Genomic DNA, 24,138 nt, shown 5'->3' on the forward strand with positions numbered 1-24,138 from the left:
TTCCTGCGTTCTAAAGTAATAAAAAACGGATGGGTATTCAATTAGAGTGTAATTTCATGGTACCAAGAACTCCATAGAAATACTACGAAGTACAAGTACCTAAAAAGCTTACAAATAGACGACGTACACACACCAATGTTGATTGATGAAAATTAATTAATTATTAATGATAATGCCTTATAGAAAGTGTTCCTGAGATGAAGTGATTGCTGTTGTTTGGTGTGCATGTGTGCGTAGGCGTTGATTGAACACTATTAGCCAGCCGCAGTGGTTTAGTGTGTAATGTTTCGTATAATACCACTGTATTGGTACGCACCTAATCAATGAAATAATATGTACAAAATGTTGCATGTTTGTTGTAGCCAAAGTCAGCGGGGATTAATGATGTTGATAAGTATCGATAAAGCCTACTAATTAATATGATTCCATTAGAATACATAACACTCGCGTGGATTCGTTTACAAAATATGAGCGGTTTTGTAAAATGTTGGCATGTTTTTGTTATGTATACACAATTAATATATCGTTGGCCTTTTAAACAATTAGGGAGCATCCGCTGCCGGGGCGAAACTGACAGGGCGCACAGTGAGCTAAATTTTAATTTATTACTTTCTTCCAGTTAATGAATTTATTACCGTTATATCTGAATTATTAGTTTATAATTACACTGTAAATCAACGTCGCCATCGTGCAGTTTGGGGGCGGGTGAGAGTTTTAATTTCAATTTGTCGACGGTAGTTTACTGTATGTGCAAAACCATAAGGTGAACACCTTTCTTCTATGATGAACAATTTTGATGCTCTATTAATGGTCTATTTCTAGAGTTGTGATTTTTTCAACGTACGACCGAATTGTAGGACAAGTAAATTATTCGGGCAAAGAGAAAAACGAATTTTGTATGCGCTAATAATTTAGTTTACCTCGTTGTTGGCAAAATGTGTACATGCACATATAGCGTTGGATATTTTTTCATGATTTTGGCAGAGCTTTTGTCTTATATTAACATAAGAAAACTTTTCGACTGTATAATGTTTCGCATTTTACCATTGGAAAATTCAAATTTTTATTTATTTTGTTTTGTGTAGACTGTGTACGATTTAGTGTGAACGGTCCGGAAATGCGATTTACACGTCATGACGTCGGTATTAACGTGAGACGTGACAGCTTCGCTCGAAACAAAAGTGAACAAATATAATAAAANTCGCTCGAAACAAAAGTGCACAAATATAATAAAACGTAATTATTGAGAGACAACATCGGTTAAAATTCTGTCGTATTATTCTGACGACCCTTTGAGATGATTTTTTATATTTGGCATTCTTTGGTAAGAATTAGTGCAGTTGAAATCAGTAAAAGAAATAAAAATTAGTACGTATTTACTAATTCACATGGAACACTGTTCGGTATCATTAGTAGCGTTTTCGTAGGATATTTTGGAGACGACGGCTTGCCTTAATTACTTTTATATAATACGTATAATATGCGGGTGACAAATAATAATACAGATTTGAATAGCTGAAGAAATTGCTGAAAACGAGTAATTTGTGCACTGGTGTTAGTTTTCAGCTCATATTTCAAAAGCAATTATCAGTACCACGCAAAATTTAAGCTTTTCTAATAATTTCATTATGTTATTAAATAGGCAGCTGTAAACTCGAAATACCAAACGAAAATCCTGTACACACATTAGGAGAGTGTAAATGAGTAACGGCCGTGACTTGGTGTAACCCAAACGGAGGCCAAGGCTTCGTTCGGGGGATATATTGAATCGTTATCGTTTCCGTAACGTATTGCTGACAAAGGGTGACCCACTCACAGGTCGTGTGTAAATGACCACGTGTGCCGAGGACTGTTGAAAAAATGATAAATGTACTTAGGGTACCGGGCAAGGCCACTTAAAAGTTTCTATTGGCCAATGCTTTTCATAAACAATACTGATGTTTGGACAAATGAAATATTTTCACGTTTCGCGTGTTTTTGATAAATTAATAACTTGGGATCAGCTTGAATGTTTATACGTCTAAGAACTGCTGAACCATTACCTGAAATGATTTTATCTCGTGATTTTCGCGCATTCACCAAACACTTCTCGACCTATTTTCAATATATCGATGTCCGCCGATAGTGCGTGTAAACATATAAAAAATTATCATAGGCGATTCTTCGGCGGTCGCTTTGATGTTCGGTTATCTGTCATAATTATCCTAGAGCTTTATTAAATTATTTTTACAGGTTAAGTCAACCCAGTTGAATAAATAAAAAATGTGATGGGTAGTAATCGTGATGATGGAGCTGTCAAGGTGTGGTTGGCGCAGGTCATCTGTCGACTCGTATACTCGGTATACGACAACGACGGTCACATAAACGGCTCGTCTATTACCGCGTTCACCGAGTCCAGCGGCTTACTGTTGACCGGCTCACCTATCGATAAATTGGATTGTGGTGGCACTTGGCCGTTAGACTGCCGTGTAAGCAATCGGACAGATGGATCACTCGATTGCATCGACATTGCGTCAGTGCCCGTCAACGTCAGCCTGTATTTGCCGGCGCAGATGTCGGCTCATTTTGATCGACAGCCAATCGTGCCAGTGTTATTACCTGAAACCAGCAGAGGCGATTTGGTGACCATCAAGTGTAATGGCGAACGAGACAACGAAGCTACCTGTTCAATGCGTTCCGAACTTTGGCCAAGAACGCCCACGTTCCAAAGATGGTACAATTGGAAATATTTATTCGTGATTGTCTTCATAGCGTCTGGCGGTGTGGGAAACATTCTCGTGTGCTTGGCCATTTGCTTGGACCGACAATTACAAAATGTTACTAACTACTTTCTTCTGTCGTTGGCCATTGCTGATCTGTTGGTATGTCTTCTTGTTATGCCGCTTGGAGCTATCCCCGGATTTTACGGTAACACTTTTTTCAACTAATTTTTAAGCATGACTAATTAAACTTAAGTAATTTAATAAATACAGATTGAGACGAGATTGAAATGTATACTTGTTGCGATGATAATGCTATAATATAATAACAGAGTTCCAAAAAAGGAGAGTTTACAGTAAATAGTCTACTGTACCAGGAGCTTAGACTCTCAGAATTCTGGATTCTTTCTCGGTGATTCATTTTTTCGGTCGTTATTCTTTTGTCAAAAACAAATGTTGGGGTCTATATAATAAAATATATCCTATATCCTTGAAACTATTTAAACATTATTAAATCGAAAACTCTATAATTTATGATTTAATTAATTTACAACTTAAATATTTTCTCAATGTATAACGATATTGTTTGGATTGCACTTCACTAGCTTCTCACATGACATCCAACTATATACAGTAACATAACTTTATCAATAATCCTATTGTACTTTGACGATAGTTTAAATATTAATATTACGTCAAATCTTTTTCGAGAATATTAATTTATACTGACAATATATGATCTCTTATACACATGCGCTTAAAGAATCATCATTTTAGTTTGGCTAAATAAAAAAAAAGTATTTGGATGGAGCAAATCTCATTTGGATGGGAATTCTTACAAAAGATTAGTAATAGGGTTTATGTAAGCTTTAGTATTATTGTCATTTGAAAATTTATTATGGCGGCATATATGTGTGTGTGTGTGTGGTTACAAGAATCCTATACCTTTGCTTCATCAATCACTTTCTTGCCATGTCTATAGCCTTATAGATAGTCTCATATATGTACAACATATACCTAGAGTTTTAAGATTAGTAAACATCAAGGGTTAATATTTTTTTGTAATTAGTTTCTATTTATTAAAAGATTTTNAATTAGTTTCTATATATTAAAAGATTTTGTCTGTATTTTGTCATTGTGACATTATGTTGATGGAATATTACTTAATTTACCTCTGTGAAATAGTTGATATCAAATTTTATTTAGTATTTCCCTCTAAAATAATATTTTATTAAAATTCCTTTTTGTAATATAACAACAGTACCGTTTTACTACTATATGAACGCGTTTCAAAAATATTTTTTTGTTCCATTTATTATTTAATACCTCCACGATATTTTTAATTTAGAATTGAAAAAGTTTTCTTTATTATTTTTTTATGATTTATACTATATGTTGAAATGAATAAATAATTATAATTTATTAATATTATGTAAATTATAAAGTAATTTATTCAATAAACAATATAATGTAACATATATTTTTTCTGTCCGAAGTAGTCAAAGAAAAATCTTTTAAAACCAAACAAACATTTTTTATCTTAAAAACGAAGAATTTCAAAGAATTAAGTAATCAATTTTCTCATTAAGTCATAAGAAAATAATTTCTTTAGATAATTTGTATCGATCAAACACTAATGAATAGACAAGATTATTTTAATACAACACGAGATACTTTTTAAGCTTAAAAAGTATTTTTTCAAACACTACTCGTTGGTAAGTCTGACTTGAATGTAACAAAGAAAACGATTAATTTTATGATTACTTTTAGCGTTTTTTTGATGAAGGTGGTTGTATTGAAAGCAACAATACTTTTTACAGGAATTACAATAATAATCTCTTATGGATGGCATCGTAAACGTGCTCGAGGGGGACCGTTATGCTTTCTGTCAGTCTGTCCCCGGGGGACCACCGGATGTTTATAATAGCACACTATAAAGATTGCGGTTAACCCTCCTAAATTCGACGCCGTTATAAGCGGTACGAGTTGGCTACTACTCAACAAAAACTGCCCTCGGTTCTTCCGAGTTGATTAATCTTCTCCTTTCTACGGTACACATTATTGGACAACATTTTACCTATCTGTCGTTTAGAAAGGGCCCGAGACCCGCGGGACAGTAGGATTCATGTAAGCCGATTGCCACTGTCGACCCTGTGCAGCATTTGGTTTATTTTCACATTATCATCTTTCCGGATTTTAATATGACTGTATGGACTATACAGTATATGGTGTTACTGTACATTATAACGTTGTTACCGGAACAACAGGAATATACGAATAAGGGTAGTCGAGGAAGAAAAAAAAAATACAATGCAACATACTTAGTCCTCTCCGTGTTAAAAATTATTAATTATTTTTACACGGCGTAGATTACGTGTAAATGTGCTCATGGAGTGCACAATCAACATGTTCATTTGTTTTTATCGAACAATGGACATTTTTTGAATCTAAATAAATACGTTTTTATTTAGATTTACTGCATTTCTTTTTAATTTTCTTTTGCACTTTATGTTTCACAATGTTATAAAAACAGTCATTCAATTACTGTTTTTGAGACTTAATAACTAACGTATAGCACAATAAGTGTTGGCTTTGTTTTACGTTAGCACACTATGAATGTTTAAACAATGTGATGGGGAAAAAATGCCGATAAAAAATATAAAATTTATTCATAGAAAAATTCATTTTTTTAGAGTGTAATCTAATATATTATCAAATTGTTCTTTCGAATAAAACTAAATAAATTATCTTATCTGCATTGCAAATGATATGTTATTTTCTTTTAATGTACTTGCATACATTTATGATGTTTAAAACAATAAAAAGTTCACCTATTGGAAGTACTTTTTACTGTTTCACAATGTTCGTATAGTTTTATTGAATTATTTGTTTTAATGACTTCTAAAATCTCAAAAGTTTTAGTTGTCGATATTTTGGCGCTGAAAAAAACTTTTGATTTGATTTGTGGACAGCAATGAATCATACTATCTTAATTAAACATCAATGATTGTTTTTGTGTACATTCAATTATTGGGTTTGAACTACAAGGTCTAAACCATTCGAAATATAGTAATATATGAGTGGGTATCCTGAGGGGGTATGTAATAGGCATCCGATTTTTTCATTTCCAAAATCGGAATGAAGTAATTCCAAAATCAATTTTGGCGATTAAAAAAACGGGACCTTTACATCCTCCAGGATGTTCAAAAATGTGTTATTATGGCTCAAAAGATTTACATCCTGTATAATAACAATAGGCGTAAAGGAATTGATTTTTTTTTTCGATTCCATTGTAATCATTCTATACAAATACCACATAATTACAATTCGTTGACGACAACGCTATTGAAAGTCACACGAAATTGATATGTCACTACCAGTGGGGTATATTTCACCACTTTTCAGTTATATTTATGACCTAGTCATAGTCAATTCTCAGCAATAATAAACACGACTGACGAAAATTTGTTAAATCGTCCTGTGAACGGTGTCATGATGAGATGTTGGCTTAAGGAGAATAAAATCAACGAGGTCGATGTTGTGTTTTACAAGAGGATAAGGAAAATTCGAAATTTAAAAATAGCATTTATTTAACGAACTAATGCAAAATAATTTTTTACTTATATATTGTTTCATACTTGCGTTTCAATTTTGTAGCCCACAGGGACAAATAATTCAATGCATTTACATAATTCCTACCCCAAAACGACTTCGAGTGTATTCGTTTGGTAATACCGTACATAGTTCAGCTGTGAAAACTTTGAGTGTAAATTTATTTTTAGCCAACACTGTAAACTAAATGAAAGAGTGTCATTTTATCCTTCCAAGAAACTATGCGAAAAGACTTTTAACATTGAAACCAGGAGGACTATAAATACAATAATTTTGAAGCATATAATTGGGCCTTATTATTTTTTGCCGGAGAATTACATTTTTCAAAGTATGCATATATAGTAATAAATAAATAAATAAATAAACATATTTCATTATACTAGAAACTTGCTTTAGGTTTTGTTCTTGTAAAATAAAAAGCACGTTATAAGAACGGAGTAACTAAAATTAACTAGACTAGTCAAAGTATTCGTATTTCACTATTTCAAAGAAACATATAATAGTTAAAATTATTTTCGTAGAAATCAATTGACCGTAGTGTGTCACTGTTTATTTTAACATGTCATTTGCTTTCGGTAGCACTTTGATTATTGGCGAAGAATGTAAAGTGACAAATCATTGAAAAATTATACCAAAATTAGTTATCTGTATAGTTTATTCGAATATTTTGATTTCTTTAAGAGTCAACTTATATACAGTCACGTTATTTTGGTTGGCAGGAACTATACACTAAATTTGAAATAACTGTTGAACTTGGTTTTTAAAAACAAAACCTTTTAGTAATGTTTTGCTAGTGTTTAAAATGTATTAGACTGCGTAAAATTATAGAAGGATTAAATAATTTTATTACTACACGAACAATAGAGAAAGCTGCTTGTCAACACCTGGTCGGGAAAGCCTACTAGATGAAGATTAATTGGATTTTCATTTAATATATTATAAGCAGCATTTATAAATATATTTACAGGACGTTATTACTTGGTAAGGTAATTTCGTAGCTGGCTGACCCTTCTCAGAAGTCCTTTGAATTAAATCTAGTTTTGTTGTTTAAACATTAACGAGGACACGACGTACCATCAAACACTTAGATAAACTGTTTTTTCAACTATTGCTTTTGTTTATTTAAAATTTTGATAACACGATTAAATTTCAACTATTTATTGCCGTATATTTTTAAGGCTTCTCAGAATTAACAATACAAATTGATTTCTTTTTTATAACTTATGAAACTAAGTTTTTTATTTATATTTAAAATTAAAATTAAAAATTTTTAAACAAGGTATAATTTTGTTCAAAATTTTATTTTTAATAATTTTATATATGTAGATATATTTAACTAAGATTATTCCTATAACTTGAGTTTAAATAAAACGATAAGGTTTAATTGAATCGAAGTGATTTGGTTAGATAGAATAACGAACTACAGTATCAGAGAATGTTTCATTATTTAAATACAATAGATCATTGATCAAGTTGGTATGGCCTATTATGATAAAATGAACTATAAAGCTGTAAGAACAGCAATGAATATAAGTATACAAGAGGTAAAGAAAATCTTAGGAATAATTTAAATGCAGAAGATTATTTAAATCAGAAGTTAAGAAAATTTAAACAAAGCGAGTAAAAAAACAAACAAAATATGCTTCTTATATTTAAAAATATACAGAAAATTGTAAAAAAAGTTTACAAATTTACGTAAAATTCTTAGAAACACTTATTTGAATAAACTACAAATGTAATATTGACTGAAAGTTTTGAAATAATATATAATAGTAAAATGTACAATTTGTTAATTTTTTATCTGATATTTAAGCTTAAAAATTAAAACCTTTAACGAAATAATGAAAAAAAAAAGAGAACATTTGTCTATTATTATTAAAAGTGTTTTTCCATAATAAAAAAAATATTGCATGTAAAAGTTCAAATAAAAATGATTTTGAAATAATTCACTACAAAGAAATGAAACATGATTTCAAAGTAGTTATTCTAATAAAAATATCAAGAAAAAAATTACTTTGTAATCATTACAGGTTTCTAGATAAAAAATATATCAACTCATTTATTCATTTGTAATTTGTGCGTGATAACTCATTTAATGAAAAAAAATGATATAGTTTTTAGACTAAGTAGTATTTAAAATTTCATCGTTGTAATACTAGTGAGACCTTATACATATTACTTTATATTACGTTATCTCTTATAAACTAAGTATTTGAAATAACCGTTTCAGTTGAGTATTTTTTAAAAATTATGAATAAAATCTGATTATTATTAATTTTACTCCAGATTTAAAAAAAAAATTGTTAAGTTATATTTTTTAATTCAGGTATTATAGAAACCTAATGATCATATCTTCAAGATGAATTACCGTAAAGTTTTTTCACAAATTACAAAACATCTATAATGTTTTACACGGAGAAGGAGAGAATTCGATTATTTTATACTATTAAACTTGGATAGATTTAAAGTTTTATCAAAACTTTATATTACTTTTGAAATTAAAATTAGTAAAATAATGAAGATTCGATACATTTTTATTTACGAAAAGTAATTTTAACAAATATATTTTTGACACCTAGAAACTATTTTCTATAAAACGTCTAAATTTATGGTTAACTCAAATATTGTACTTATCTAATTATTTATTTTTAATACAATATAGTTGTTTGCTGGAAAATTGTTCGAGTGTGAACTACGAATTAATTATAAAAGGGTCATTTACTTATGAGTGTGTGACCGAAATCACCAAAACGTACCTTTTTTCTGACGTAATGGTTAATAATAAGAAAAAAACAAGTAGGACTTTTAGAGAAATAAATTATAATTGGCTTATGTGTCCCTCGAGAGTACAAATTGGTTCATCTGAACGGAATTAAGATAATTAATGACATTTTATAAGCGGTTTATTAGCAACAAGTAATGAAAGTGCAGGAAAACATCAGAATCGTTTAGGGTTTAACTTGTAATGGTGTATAGGTATTGTTTAATTTAATATAGTTTGCATAAATGGGTTTTTTAGTAGGTAGGTAGCCTATATAAATTATAATTTCTAAAATGAAAACATTGATGCATTGTACCAATGTATAGGTGTTCCAACTACATCAGACGAAATCGTACAAGTTCTAAGCGCGAAAGATACATCGGTTCGTCTCTATCGCGCTTAGTTGTATAGAGTTTTTACCCTCAATACTTCAATCGTCAGCTCACAAAAGAAAAAGTTCAAATTAATCTTTAATAAATATATATTTATTGAAAATCTCTTTTAGAGTGTATCTATGTAATAATTATTTTTCATGGTTTAAAATTCATTTGTTCAAGACTTAAAAGAATCATTATAGCCGATGGCTATAACTCTGTAGATTGATACCATACTTAATGGTCGAAAAAAATACTCAAAATGAACGAATGAAAAAAAAAAGGGCTGACGGTTTTTCTATAGATTTTTGCAGTCAGTGCACGTTTTTGATAAGTTTTGTGTATGTCAATTGTGAACCCGGTCAGTTGTCACGGCCTGTCGTCTTGGTAATGATTAACGTCGACGACATCCATGTCGGTTAGTCGCCTCGCTATATAAATTGAAAATGCACATCGGAATTATAATTGTAAAATGTTTACCTTGAAACTTTATCACAGATGAGTGTGCTTTGATTGGAGTCTGGCTTGTGTCGATATAATAAGACACCGGAAGTATAATGTGAAGATGTTGTCGTTTGGATAGTTGCGATCTACGTCGCGACGAGTGAAGTCCGGGTGGGGGTGTTAGGAGGAGAGGAGCATTAACCATGGGTACACCAAGATGGTCTATTTTCAAGCGATTTGATGTTTTGACTTCATGAAATATTCATAATACAAGACCTTTTACAAGAAGTTATCTTGATGTCCTGTGAACGAAAAAAAATTTATATTGGCTGCCAAACGTTGTATCGACACGGGAGAGTGATAATTTTCTCGGCATTTGTGTGTATTAGATGAAAGCAAAACGAATTATATTTTGATAGGGCCCCCCGGGAACCAAGTCCCAAGTTTATCAGTCACGGGCCGCTTAACACTAGTCAATTACACGCGAATTATACGAAATATAAAAAAAAATACACATTTCATTATTTGTAACTGCTCAGTATCGTCTAAATTAGCTATTTCAAACACTTCATATAGACACTTTATGGGTTACATGAGCCCATGAAGACGTCAAGAAATATTTTAAATAACTATCACCGAAATTGACTATCTATAAATCAATTACGTGGCTGAAAAGTTTCATGAAAAATACATATAATTAGAAACTTAAGAACAACTCATCAATATACTGCTGCTTCTCTAATAAACATTTTAAACTGTGAAAATCGTGCTAATAATCTTCGTCATATTTCTCTTGACTTGAAAACCGCCTGTTTAGAAATTTGGAAACCATTAGTTGAAAGGTATTTTAAGCACATTATAACTATTTGTTCATTGTTTAGAAATTAATTGGTATTTGTAATTGTCAAATAATGTTTAATATAAATGCACAACAAAAGTTGTAGCTTATGTTGATTTGTGGAAGTTACCCAAATAATAAACAATATATTACTTTAAGGACCTGGCAGAACATTAATTTACTGTCTATTAGGGTGGATACAAAAAAACGATTATCGAAATTTTAACGAAAACCCTTTTAACTTTATTATACAGGGTGGCCCACCACTCACTGACAACTTAAATAACTTTTGATCCAGTTAATATTTTTAGTTGATTTTTTTTTTTAAATAATAGTTATACGTTAGGTCTATAGCTATATCTCAATAATTAATTTTTTTACATTTTATTAAAAATATTAATTATTTTTAAATTTTAAATAAAATGTAAAAAAAAAATCTAAGATAGCTATTTTGTAGAGTAGAATTTAAGAAAAATTTTAGTAAAAAAATATCTTATTAATATTCAGTAGTAAATATTCTGTAGCGTTTTGAAGTTTGTGAAAATTTGAATTTTCATGTACTATTTTACGGTTTTAAACATTGAAATACGTATTGAGAAAAGGACAGAAGAAAACGCTATCTTTTCATGATTACTGTGTATACATATGATGATAGTGTGTATACATTACAAACTTGGCATAAATACCATGATAAGAAATTAGATAAGGCAATTATTACTTATCACTCTCATTCAAAAGTATATTGAAAAGATAGCGTTTTCTTCTGTCCTTTTCTCAATACGTATTTCAATGTTTAATACCGTAAAATAGTACATGAAAATTCAAATTTTCACAAACTTCAAAACGCTACAGAATATTTACTATTGAATATTAATAAGATATTTTTTTACTAAAATTTTTCTTAAATTCTACTCTACAAAATAGCTATCTTAGATTTTTTTTTTACATTTTATTTAAAATTTAAAAATAATTAATATTTTTAGTAAAATGTAAAAAAATTAATTATTGAGATATAGCTATAGACCTAACGTCTAACTAATATTTAAAAAAAAAATCAGCTAAAAATATTAACTGGATCAAAAGTTATTTAAGTTGTCAGTGAGTGGTGGGCCACTCTGTATACACTAAAATAAACATATGGTGAAAATTTTAGATATTTAGTATTTTGACCAAAAATAAACCGAATAACAAAAACGACCTCTGTTATTAATATTTGGTCAAACATTAGTATATCATAATAGTTTAATTTTTACTATGGAATACTTTATATTGGCCTACTAGAAATATACAATATAATGACGGAAATTATCATATCTACGCTATCAATTTTCGAAGTAAAATGATGAAACTAATACAATTGTATTAAATTCTACAGTAAAAACGATCGTAATTAAATCGTTTAATCACGATCCCTTATATAATTAGAATCGCATAATTCATAATAAACTTTATTAACAGTACTTGAACATGGAAAATATTGTAATTAACATCATTTAAATTAAGTAATTTAATAAAATATTATTTTAAATTATTTAACACGTGTGAAACAAATGACATCTATAAGGAAATGTTTCTTAAAAATAACCCAACGACAAATTTAATTTTATTAATAGTCAACCATACAAAAAAATTCTTTGATTTCTTAATGTTGTCAGAAATATAACAATTTTATTCTTACAGTTTTTAAAATAACTTATTATTTATTTCACAAAAAAAAAAAAAATCCCATAAGCTTCTTAGCTTTCACTGTCTATTGTCAATAATAACTTCAAATAGATCATAACTTAGAAAAGGTCTTTGAAATTTTGAGATTCAACTTTTATTTAAAGCTACATTAAATATGTTTTAATAGGGTTGTGTTGGGTAAATGTAAATTTATTTTCTGAACTATTTTGAATTGTATTAATAATTTTTAATTTGAATTTAGTGAAACTTTCATTCTTTAATTATATCATAATATGCATTTTGAAAAATACCACGTGAAAAATGATATTTTTTCTTAGTCACAAAAAAGTTAAAAATTCATTTTACATTTTACTCCAAGTGTTTACAATTGTATAATTAATCCTGGGTAAATGTAAATAATTAGGTATGAGTTTTTGAATATATATAAATAATTCATTCTAGTCGATAAATTAATAAATAGTATTTTGTTAAATATTTGAGTTTTTTAGCTCATATTTAATAAATACAAAACAAATTTCATATAAATGACTTATTTTAGGTCCAGCTATAAAATGTATTATGTATTTTTCAAATACATCTGTTAGATGTAAAATAATAAGGTAATGGTTATAAGTATGCAATTTGAGTATTTTACTTTCCCAAGTGGGTGGTTATACTATATTTCCAGTATAATATTTTTAAGAGATAATTTTTAACGATGTGAAAGGCCTACTAAAGTAAAATTTATTTAATATTTATCTTTAATTTTATGAAAATAAAACTTCATTGATTTATTTTCAAAGAGTTGATATGAAACTCTGCAAACAATGTTTTTAATATCCTATTTTTTATTTCATAACGTTTTTAATAATCTCAAATATTGTAAAATCAATATATTTTGTGAATGAATATTAACCAATTTATAAAACTTTAATCATATTTGTTATTTAGATTTAAAATATTAAACTTCTTTATTATTACACAGCTTGATCATAATTGAGAGTGCAAATTATNTACAGTTTGATCATAATTGAGAGTGCAAATTATTTAAGAGTGGAAAGGCTATCATTTAGTTTTTTTGAGTTAAAGATGTCATCTTTGACATGATACAATTTCGTTGTATTTAATACAAGTCGACAAGGCTCGTTAAAATTATGATAAAGGATCTTATGGAAAAACTTATCGTTTTGATAATNGCTCGTTAAAATTATGAATAAGGATCTTATGGAAAAACTTATCGTTTTGTTAATTTGTTAAAAAACTATTAGTTAAAAAAAATGATTTAACTTTTGCATGTTTTAGTAACAAAGTTTGAATTTCGATAAGATTTTTTTTAAATTTAATTTACTGATAAATATTTAATGACATATAATTGAATATTAGTAAATATAATTATTTAAACCTAAATGTTTTGCCTAATGTACAAACAAGTGTACAATTTACCTTTGTTTAATATTAATTAAAATAAAACAAGGGTTAAAAGTTAATAATAACTGTCAAAACTGAATATCACAATAAAAAGAAACATTTATTCTTTTAATGAGTAAAAGGCCAACATAATAATTATTTTTAATTAATTTTTTTAATTTAACGATAAAATATTAATATTTTAATTGTTTTCAAAACAATTCTTAGTTATTTTCGAATAAGTATAAGAAGGAATTCAACAGATAAGTGTTGAAAATTAACATTTTATAAATAAAATCTGTAAAGAAAAAAAATAGTCGTCAATTGAGACAAATTTATTGTTCAATTTAAACTTTAGGGTGATAAAGACATGTATAATGATTTAGTTATGTATGATCATTAATAATGGCTTCAGCAATAAATTATGATAAATGATGCATAGATAGTTTTCATTTATCAAAAAATTTAATTAAGATATTATCGTACAGTTAATTTTGTTTACAACAAAAATTTTAAATGTATGTAATGTATTTTCGACCGTTCTTGTAGTTTTCGCTAATTTTTAGATTGGTGCGAAACTAAGATTCCATTGATTTTACCACAATGTGTTTCATTTTTGTGACTATTCATGTAACTTCTCAACTCTAACCAACTAATTTTATTGATCTATACATCAAAAGAATATAATTAGAATCTAGTTATAAAATTATTAGTATCATATTTCAAAATTAGGGAACCATCAAAAATGTCAAATACAGTTATTCTTTACTACATTTTAAGACTGTCATAACTTTTTATAAAAGAGTCAGATTTATATAAAATGTTCATATTATATACTAGAATTAATAAGATTTCTTTTGATATACTATTTATCAAAATTCAATTGAAAACATAAGTATAGAAAGAATCTAAATGATAAAACTCACAAATATAACATATTTTTTTCCAACAAAATGTTTAAGCGTCTGACAACTTTTATCAAATTAGAGATATTAAAGTGAACTATAATATAAAAAAAAAAATTGTCCCGGCTAATGTTCTACTTTGTAAAATCGGCCGTGTAATTAAGAAATTCTCAATTAAAAAATAATAATTTTATTTACAATTTTCAAATATGTTCTGAGATGTCTGACAAATGTTAACCTATACATTTTAATACATACATTTCGATTACTAAAAGTAAAACATCAACGANGACAAATGTTAACCTATACATTTTAATACATACATTTCGATTACTAAAAGTAAAACATCAACGAATCATTATCTATTAGTATTCGGCTTCTGAAGTCTAAATTTTCTATAAAAATAGTGTTCAATTTTCTGTTTTTTGTCTTTCTTTATAAACAATCACACAATGATACGTTTTACGATAGTGATGTCAGTCACTGTCTGATATCAATCTTCACCAGAACGAATATGCTGAGTCCCGACTGTACTGTTGCTATTCATCTTGTATAAATAATTTTTATTTTACTTAATTTCGTAAAAACATAACATTAGTTGCGTGTCTCTATATCGTATCTTTCAATTGTTTTATATCTTTCAGAACGAACTCGTGTTAGCATGAAAAAAAAACCAAACGAAATTTCTATATTTTTTCCGCGCTAATATAGTGTTTCTGTGGTGGCACATGGGCCGGAAAAACAAATTTTTATGGACGTACGCTTTTACAGGTACACACATGCACTAGGAGTTGGTGCGAGAGAAAAACTGCGAAGATGGAGCGGAACAATCAAATCGCTGTAACACGTGTAATACCCGTCGTGTATTATAGTAACCGACGATGATAACGTCGCTTTTTTTACGAGCAGCTCACTGCAACACGTCTCGCTCGTTTCGCGGAAAGTAAAGAGTCGAAATTCGAGCGAATATAAAACAAACGCCGAAACGCAATAGTATATTATTATTATTATTATTATTATTATTATATTACAATAATGACGTCGTGCATTGTATTACCAGCTCTAAGCGGAATACACATAAATAATCAGTGTCACTTTTGTGTGTAAGGGTTGACCCGTGCGCGCAATATTTATGGACGTTTCCACTTGCCCGTAGCGCACCACTTCACAGTTAAACGTATCAAACAGTATGTTTTTCGCTGATAATAATGTATTCCATAAACAAAAAAACGAGGTCAACACCGTACGAAAATGTATTGCGTTTAAAAAAAGTCCAATGCTAATTTACTAACGATATTTTTTATTTCGATTGTTGCAGGAGAATGGCCGCTCGGAATGGCCTGGTGCAACGTTTATGTTACCTGCGACGTGTTGGCTTGCAGCTCGAGTATAATGCACATGTGTTGCATTTCCCTGGGGAGGTATCTGGGCATCAGACACCCACTTCGCACCAGACATCATTATTCGACCACGAAACTAGTGAGTTTTAAAATCGCCATTGTGTGGTTTCTGTCTTTCATGGTATCTCTGTCAGTGACGCTCCTAGGTAAGTACTATTCAAATCTACCAAAACATATAGTAGAATCTGTAACCATATCTCCTCCGCTTTTGACAAAAATAAAACATTTTCAAATATTAACATTCAGGCCTGTAGCACACTCTCATCAGCGACGAAGCCAGTTAGGATGGCACTCTAGGATAATATTTGCTTCAAAGTATTTTTTATACTTAAATTTAGTGCCTCTTGGCGTTATCGGCACAATTAGAGCCGTAAGCGATCGTCTCCTTACCCTCGAGCCGAAACTAATTCCTACGGTCCGGTATTTATACATAACATTCTAACTNATTCCTACGGTCCGGTATTTATACATAACATTCTAACTGTTTAAGATGTGTTTATATTTTTACAAGTTATCCTTGAAGTTTTTAATAAACATTTTTAGAGAGTAAAACTATTCTTTGATAGTTTAACTTGATCCAGTCGATGACATTTTAAATAAAAACCCACAATTTTAGTTTTGTAAAAAAATATCTCTAAATTCGGCCTATAATATGAAATTTAATTAATAAAGACATGGATTTTATTTATGCATTTCAATAACTCCTTTGAAATTTAAGCAATTCTATGTCCTCTTCGAGTTTCCAAATACAAAAATACCTCTTCAAACTGACAGACGTTCTTCAGAGAATTAAAAACTCGCGTTAGAACCCTTTCGTACCTAGGTGATATCAGAGTTTTTAGAGTAAACCAAAAAAATATCTAAATAATTTTCTTAACACAAGTATTATTTTAAGAGAAATCGAACAGCTAGAATTAAAAAAAATCAGTCTGTATATATTAACTGATTAATTAAACATGAATACGTGTTTTAGTTTCGATGTTTTTACCTCTCATTTTTCTTTAGACAGTATTGAAATAACGTCAGAATCACAAAATAGCACTTAATTTTCGAAATACGCAAAAATATGAGACATAAAATTTGGTATTTAGTTTATTGGTTTTCTGAAACAAATATATAACTTCCGTAGATATCATACAACATGATATCTCCGTGACAAAATAATAACATTAAAACAGATCGTATTTTCAAAGAAAAATTATTAATTAAGTTTTCGATTTTTAATTAATTTCCATCGCTTAAATGATGACTAAACATTGAATAAAATATATTAATACATTTCAAAGTAATAATAATAAATAAATTCCTCTACAATTGATTAATAATGGACATATCTTTTAAATATTTCAGTACCGATGTAATGTTACACATTTGTATAGTATAATGTTGTAAACACACGACATGCGTCCACAGCATATACACACCATCGGCTGAAACGCACAAAATAAAAATGTTGAAATTTCGATTTTGGTTAAGGTTACGATTTTTAAAGTTTGTTTTTTTAGGTTTGGTTTTGTAATTTTCAAAGGGATTCGGTTTCAATACCAATCTTTTTGGTTCCTATGTCTAATTTGTTGTGTACATCAAAATTAACCTGGAATTGTTACATTAAAATATTTCTAGTTTGATGCTATAATGGTTCTATCATTTGTTATGTATATAAATTAAATGTTCATTCATGATAAAATTAATAAATTTTATCAAATCATTATTTTGTTAACAAATTTTGAGAATATATTGTCATTTGCGATTCATGGTATGTGGGAATTTTCTTTATAATATTATAAATATAGATAATAAATATGCATAAAAGTAATATATGTTTTGGCGGGTGCAATAGTTTTACATTAAAGGCACTTGTGTAATCTATTGTGCTCCTACTAAATAGAGAACTAAATAAAGAATATAATTCTTCTCTATATAAAATATAAAATTTTAGAAGATAATAATGTTTTATTTTGATAAAACATCCAAAGCCGCTGTAGCTGAGTTTCTCTAAGCTTTTAATTTTTAATATTTAAAATATGATTTCAGAATATCATCATACTTTGTAGGCAAAAATGTTTTTTTTTTAATTTTTAATAGTTGCGTGACATAATTTGTTACTTATATCGTCAGAAAATTAAAATTCTCAAAAAAAAATTCTTTTAATTTAAAATTCAAAAAACTAATTATTTAATGTTTAATTTTTTTTTATTTCATAAACGAAAAACATACGTTGTCTTTCAAATTTATTGTAATAAATAAAATATATATTTTGATAGCATTTAATAGTTATATTTTATTAATTTATCGAAGGGGAAAATGAAGCAACACAAATGTATCGATTAAATTGTCATAAATGACAGTTTATTTTAGATATATCACATGTAGATTCAAAAGATAAAATAACAAAAGTTTGAACTACAAGATGCTCCATATATATAAATTAATGTCGCAAACAGATGAGTATTATATATGTGGGCTATTTATTTATATGTCTTTATTAACTTCGATGCGAAGCTGAGAAGGTATTGGTTTTACTAAGATGTGTTTCTTTTTGTGTCTGTTACCACTTTTTCTCAGCTCAGTAATTACCGATGTTCCTTTCTCAGGACTAAATATTTCCTTTAAATTTTGCGAATCTTAACACAATATAAATTTATTCCTATAATTGTATTTGTGAAATTTTTTAATAGCAAAAATGATAGCTAAAGCTTCTCTATGAAGTTGAGAATATTTTTGTTCAGTCACAGATAGTGTGACTTAAAATAGTGTACTTGACACAAACATTACTGGCTTTTCCACTCTATCTACCACATGTCCCAACACTGCTCCTACTCCATAAGGTGATCCATTAGCTAAATCACTATTGCCTTTTTTAGATCATTAATTTTAGATAATTATTATTAACACTAAATTTATGAAAAAGGCTAAAATTTCGTTAAAATAACTTATTATATATTTTTTGTATATATATCGTAATAAATTGTTTCATTGGAAATATTAATAATTTCTATGTAACTTAAATAGACGATACATTTGAAATATTCAGAACTATTTTTCCTAAAGTTATATTTTATAGTTTTTAATTATTTAGTAATAATATCAAAAATTATTCGTAATAGAAAAAATATAATTGCTGATTTAAAATTAGCATGAAAAATTGAATAATTAAATTATATTTTTTACTGGGATAAAATTTTTTTCTGACCATTTATTCATAATTAACAACAAATTATTATCTAAAAATTTCTGTATCAAGTCTTTTAATTATTATACATGATTGTCATATAACTAATAACTACTTCATAATTTTTTATAATTTTCCGAAAAAATTATAATACTAAATTATTAAATATCAACTTCATACTACGTTGAATTGCTTTAATAGATATTTATTCATATATTATGTTTATAAAGTAACTACTAATTAGGAATTATGATTGAAAAAGGAGTTAATTTTTCTTTAAGAATAATCAACCAATTTATTAAAATTAAAGATTATCTATAGATTTTTTTTACTTAAAACTGCCATAACTTTTTTAAAAGAGACCAAATCAATATCACTTTTTTTCATAAATACATGATATATTACTTTTTGAAAAATGTATGGATCAATAAAATTTTTTTACGAAAAATACTATTTATATACCTTTTTTATTCGACATAATGATATCAAAATTATTTTAATATTATAAAATAATAATTAATAATTAGAAAAATATTAAATTGAACACACGAATTACAAAAAATATCGTTATTATATTTGCTAAAATTCGATTAGGATTTTACAGTTATAATATACAATATTTATAAATGTTTAGTACAAATAAAATCATTAATACTTTTATCATAAAGTGTACAACTAAAAAAAATCATTTTAAGATAACAAAAAAAAAAATGTTTAACTAAATTAAATGAAATAATGTTAAAACAATATTGAAATAAATGTAAATTATATATTCGAAAATATTTTTTTATAAGGCAACGAAAAAATCTGTTCATTAAATAAGTGAAAAAAAAACAAAAATTGAAAAATGAAAAGTAAAAAATAAAAAAAAATTAAAGTACAAAACACATAAAATGTTAAAATAAGTTATTAATTCACTTAATACAAAAGCAAATCTTGACATAAATAATTTTCTTTCAACATAAAGAAGACATCCGAAAGTATGTACGATAATAGATTACAATGTGTACAGTGAATACGGCAAGCATAAGTGTTATAAGGTAAAATATACAGTCATATGTCAAAAAACAAATAAAGTCACAATCGGCACAGAAGTCGCTATTGGTGTTGAGATCAAAATTGTAATAGCATATCATAAGTATGAAGAAAACATCTATGGTCGAAGACAGTCCAATAGAATTGGTTCGACCTCATATAATAGACACAAGTTATTAAGTTCAACAATTTCATGATAAGATTTTTGTTCTATGAGATGTTGTATTGGAAGCAGTGAGATTAAGGCTTTGTCAGAATCTGTGTAATCATCAGAGGTGGGCAAAATATTGTCTAGGACTTTGTATAAAATATCAAGCCACCTATTGTTTCTCTGGAGGCCAAAAAATGCAAAAGCGTGGCCGCAGTTACGATCCGGTTTCAAAATTGCGTACGACTCAAACATACCAGTCATTGCAAAAAGACATCCGATGGCTATTTGAGTGTGCAGTGGATATCCAATTAGTAACATATCGTTCGTAGTGTGCTTCAATGAATCTAAGATGGAATGCAAGCAATTGTATTGTAACTTGACATTGTTTATACAATTTTCCAAATAAACATCTGTCAAATCACAAACTGTTGTATCTGATTTACAGTTTTTCAATTGAGATTTAAAATACGAGGATCGAGTTTTTTTATCAGCAGTTCTTTCGACGTAAGGAAATTTATCTATTATCTTATTTCTACACTCAAGTAACGACCCATCGCAAAATTTTGATCCACGTACTTTCGTTACTGGCTTTCCCATACAAAATTTTACCTGTGACACATCAATATTAGATTTTTTACATCGTACAGTTAATTTTTTATTCCATATATTATTTTCTAAATTACAAAATTTTATCATGTCCTTGTACAATATTTCAGCTTCTTCTCTAAGGCTTAAGTCTCGACGGCTCATCTTTTCCGCGTACGAGACGTCAAATTTCTTCTTATTATACTTTTTGGATACGTTTTTTGATATAAGAGTTTGGTCTTCACGAATCGGTTTTAAATTGTACCTTTTGATAAACTCTTTGCACACATAACTTTGAATTTCCTTCATTTCATTATAATACTCGGCCTTTAAAAACCACGACCTAATGTTTCTCTCGATAGTTCTTATTTGTAAGTTGGAAAAATAACTTGAACACTTGAATATTTCGTTAATAAAAGTCCTGGGTATTTGTCTAAGAGGAAACATTGCGTTTTCGTGGTTTTCACTTTCAAAAAACGACTGAATGAAAGGCTCTGCAAATTTTCTACCTTTGTAATCTTTGCATACGATATATGTTTCTGAATTTCCGGACTTACTGGTGGCTGGTTTCTGAATTTCGACAGATTTAAATAGACAACAAAGCAAATATATTCTACAAATTGTGTTACATTCGAATATCGTAAACGTTTTTAATACAAATGATCCTCTGTCTTTTAATATGTTCAAACCTACCATTACCTCATAATTATGTAAACGCATGACAGTACATTCTTGTTCATTTGGATTATTTTGACAATCTATACTTCCATCGGCCGTTACCAAACTTACGCCGTCTATAAATCTTTTAGAAACCGTCTGCAATAAGTGTTCGTGATACTTCGGTTGAAATATGTCACCAGTATAGTCCGGACCGAATTCCCATTTGTCTAATGTGTTTAATATTAAGCGGTCATCAGTAATAATTTCAGGTTGGCCATTGGATTCATGATACGGGTTAAGTGTCATGGCCAACCAATCGAAATTTAAATTACGATGATTTAGTGATATGTAATGATTCAGCGCAGAAATAAATGCTCCGGGAGCTTCACAGAGATGTACAGAGTTGAAATTAGCTTTGGATGTAGGTTCTTGAGTAATCAAAGTAGAATTGCCTAAGATTTCATAGAACTTACACCAAGCTTGAGTCAAAAAATCAGGACGTATATTTTTCTTAAGATGACCAATGACTAATCCAGCAGGATTCATTTTGGTTGTATGTGCATGCCATGTTTCGGTGTTAAAGTTATTCAGTTTGTTCTTAACAAAATTCAACTCTGATTTCAGTTCTTGAAACTTGTGTAATTGCCAAGAAGGCTTTGTAAACATACTACTAGAGCGCGGCATTCGCCAATTTGTACTAAGTACAAACTTTTTAGAGAACGCTATAGCTTTTTCGTTATGTTCGGTTGGAGGTGTCATTGTGTGAAAAAATACTTAAACTTTCTTCGTTCACGTCAAATCGCCTCCTGAAGAGAAAACTATTTATTTGATTTAAGCATATAGAAATTTTGTTACCTAGAAACGGATTTCTGTATGTTTAATTATAAATAAAAATAACTATTGGCCTAAACTAAAATTAAATCATAATCCCACGATAAATTTTTATACTATTAAATAAAATAATTATACCTTTGTAAATAATGAACATTTAGAGTAATAGAAAAAGAAAATACTTATCAATTTTGGGAACAAAAATATAATTTTTTTTTTTAATAGTTACAGAAAATATTACGACATACTTAAATAATGTAACATTTTTTTAAAACCTTATTTCTAAACTCCGTTTAAAATGTATTATTACCATAAGAATCAATATTAATAATAATTCTTATAAAATGGTAAAATTTTAAAATCAAATAGATAATTTAAGATAATTTTTCACAATGTTATTTTTATAAATAAAAAAACTGCTTACTATTTATTTATGAAAAAAATACCACTTTTCTATAATAATATTTTCTATATAATACCTCGATAAGTTATATCCAATAGTAAATTATTTAATATGTATTCATATATTACAATTATAAATCATAAAATTTGTAATCAGAATATAAATAAGGAAATAGGAGATCATTTGCTCTTGAAATAATCCACTAAATTTTTAAAAATTAAACACTATCTACAGATTTGCATCGAAGCTTTTTTTGTGATAGTAATTTTAATCACTGTCAAATTAAATCTATACTGGACCCAACTATGCCGCGACCCCACCGTTCTGGGTTTTTTATTATTAATAGTATCCAGAAGTATACACATTTAAAAAATTGTTTTGAAAAACTTTGAAGCGTTCAAATTTGTGCAACATTGTTATAATAATGTATAGTAACATAGAAATAATATTCGTTTTAGGGGGATAAATACCTCATAATCCACCACTAAACTTTAACTTCGGTAATAATGCATTGTTAGTTTTCAAGTCAGTTAATAAAAATTTGTGATGACATGTTCTTACTATTAATACTGTTCTTATAATTACTATTATTTTAAAACCGACAAACTAGCTACGCCCTCTCTTGGCTTGTGGCCTATTGTTTTTTCTCTTTAAACCGGTTGCGATACTTGTTGGCGCCATCATTATCAATTTATTTCAATTCCAGAAGTTAACTAATTAAATTATGTAACATCAGCGAACAAGTAGACTTTGTATGAAATGATCTATTAATTAATCTTGACGTTGCCAGAAACAATATTCACTATAATTTTTATTGTTTATTTGAAAGCTATTAATAAAAAGTATTTACACGTAACATTATTGAAATAATAATAATTATAATTTAAAGTTTATGTTCTAATAAGTTAAATATTAAAATTAAAGTTAAATATTAGTATTTACTTTCGTTATTTCCATGTTTTTATTATTCAATAGTTTTTTTCAGATTTTTCAGGTGATTTTAATAGAGTCATCTACAAAAAAAAACAAACATCATATGTTTTTTTCGTACGATCTGCCTGGAATTAAATAATAATTTTTGAGTTAATCATTCACATGATCAATAGATTGATCACATGGAGTTTCTGATGGCAATAAACACAAAAATTTCATCATGTGTAATGGAAACTGTTAAAATATCCGTTTACAAACACAAA

The 24,138-nt window shown here is 28.2% G+C and overlaps 2 protein-coding genes across 2 annotated transcripts in view; one reads left to right on the top strand and one right to left on the bottom strand.

Moving 5' to 3' along the window:
- Nucleotides 1-2,238: 2,238 nt before the first annotated feature.
- On the top strand, nucleotides 2,239-17,151 carry LOC126903718 (G-protein coupled receptor 183-B-like). The gene is made up of 3 exons (XM_050682128.1): nucleotides 2,239-2,907; nucleotides 16,024-16,420; nucleotides 17,079-17,151. Exons 1-3 carry the CDS (start codon nucleotides 2,268-2,270, stop codon nucleotides 17,149-17,151), a joined length of 1,110 nt encoding a protein of 369 aa, XP_050538085.1. The 5' UTR covers nucleotides 2,239-2,267.
- Nucleotides 17,152-24,025: 6,874 nt separating this feature from the next.
- Nucleotides 24,026-24,138, bottom strand: part of LOC126903721 (alpha-2 adrenergic receptor-like) — a 13,210-nt gene continuing 13,097 nt past the window's right edge. Inside the window, exon 3 of the mRNA XM_050682138.1 lies at nucleotides 24,026-24,109. Coding sequence (XP_050538095.1) covers nucleotides 24,026-24,109 — 84 coding nt within the window. The remainder of the gene's footprint in view (nucleotides 24,110-24,138) is intronic.

Source organism: Daktulosphaira vitifoliae, unplaced genomic scaffold (assembly GCF_025091365.1).
Source record: "Daktulosphaira vitifoliae isolate Bord-2020 unplaced genomic scaffold, ASM2509136v1 Scaffold_4, whole genome shotgun sequence".
NCBI lineage: Eukaryota > Metazoa > Arthropoda > Insecta > Hemiptera > Phylloxeridae > Daktulosphaira > Daktulosphaira vitifoliae.

What these genes read in the sequence shown, in the direction of transcription:
- LOC126903718 (XM_050682128.1), top strand. Translation starts at nt 2,268, where the DNA reads ATGGGTAGTAATCGTGATGATGGAGCTGTCAAGGTGTGGTTGGCGCAG. An exon ending in AGCTATCCCCGGATTTTACG is followed by an intron (nt 2,908 to 16,023) that starts GTAACACTTTTT and finishes CGATTGTTGCAG; the next exon opens with GAGAATGGCCGCTCGGAATG. An exon ending in AGGATAATATTTGCTTCAAA is followed by an intron (nt 16,421 to 17,078) that starts GTATTTTTTATA and finishes TACGTGTTTTAG; the next exon opens with TTTCGATGTTTTTACCTCTC.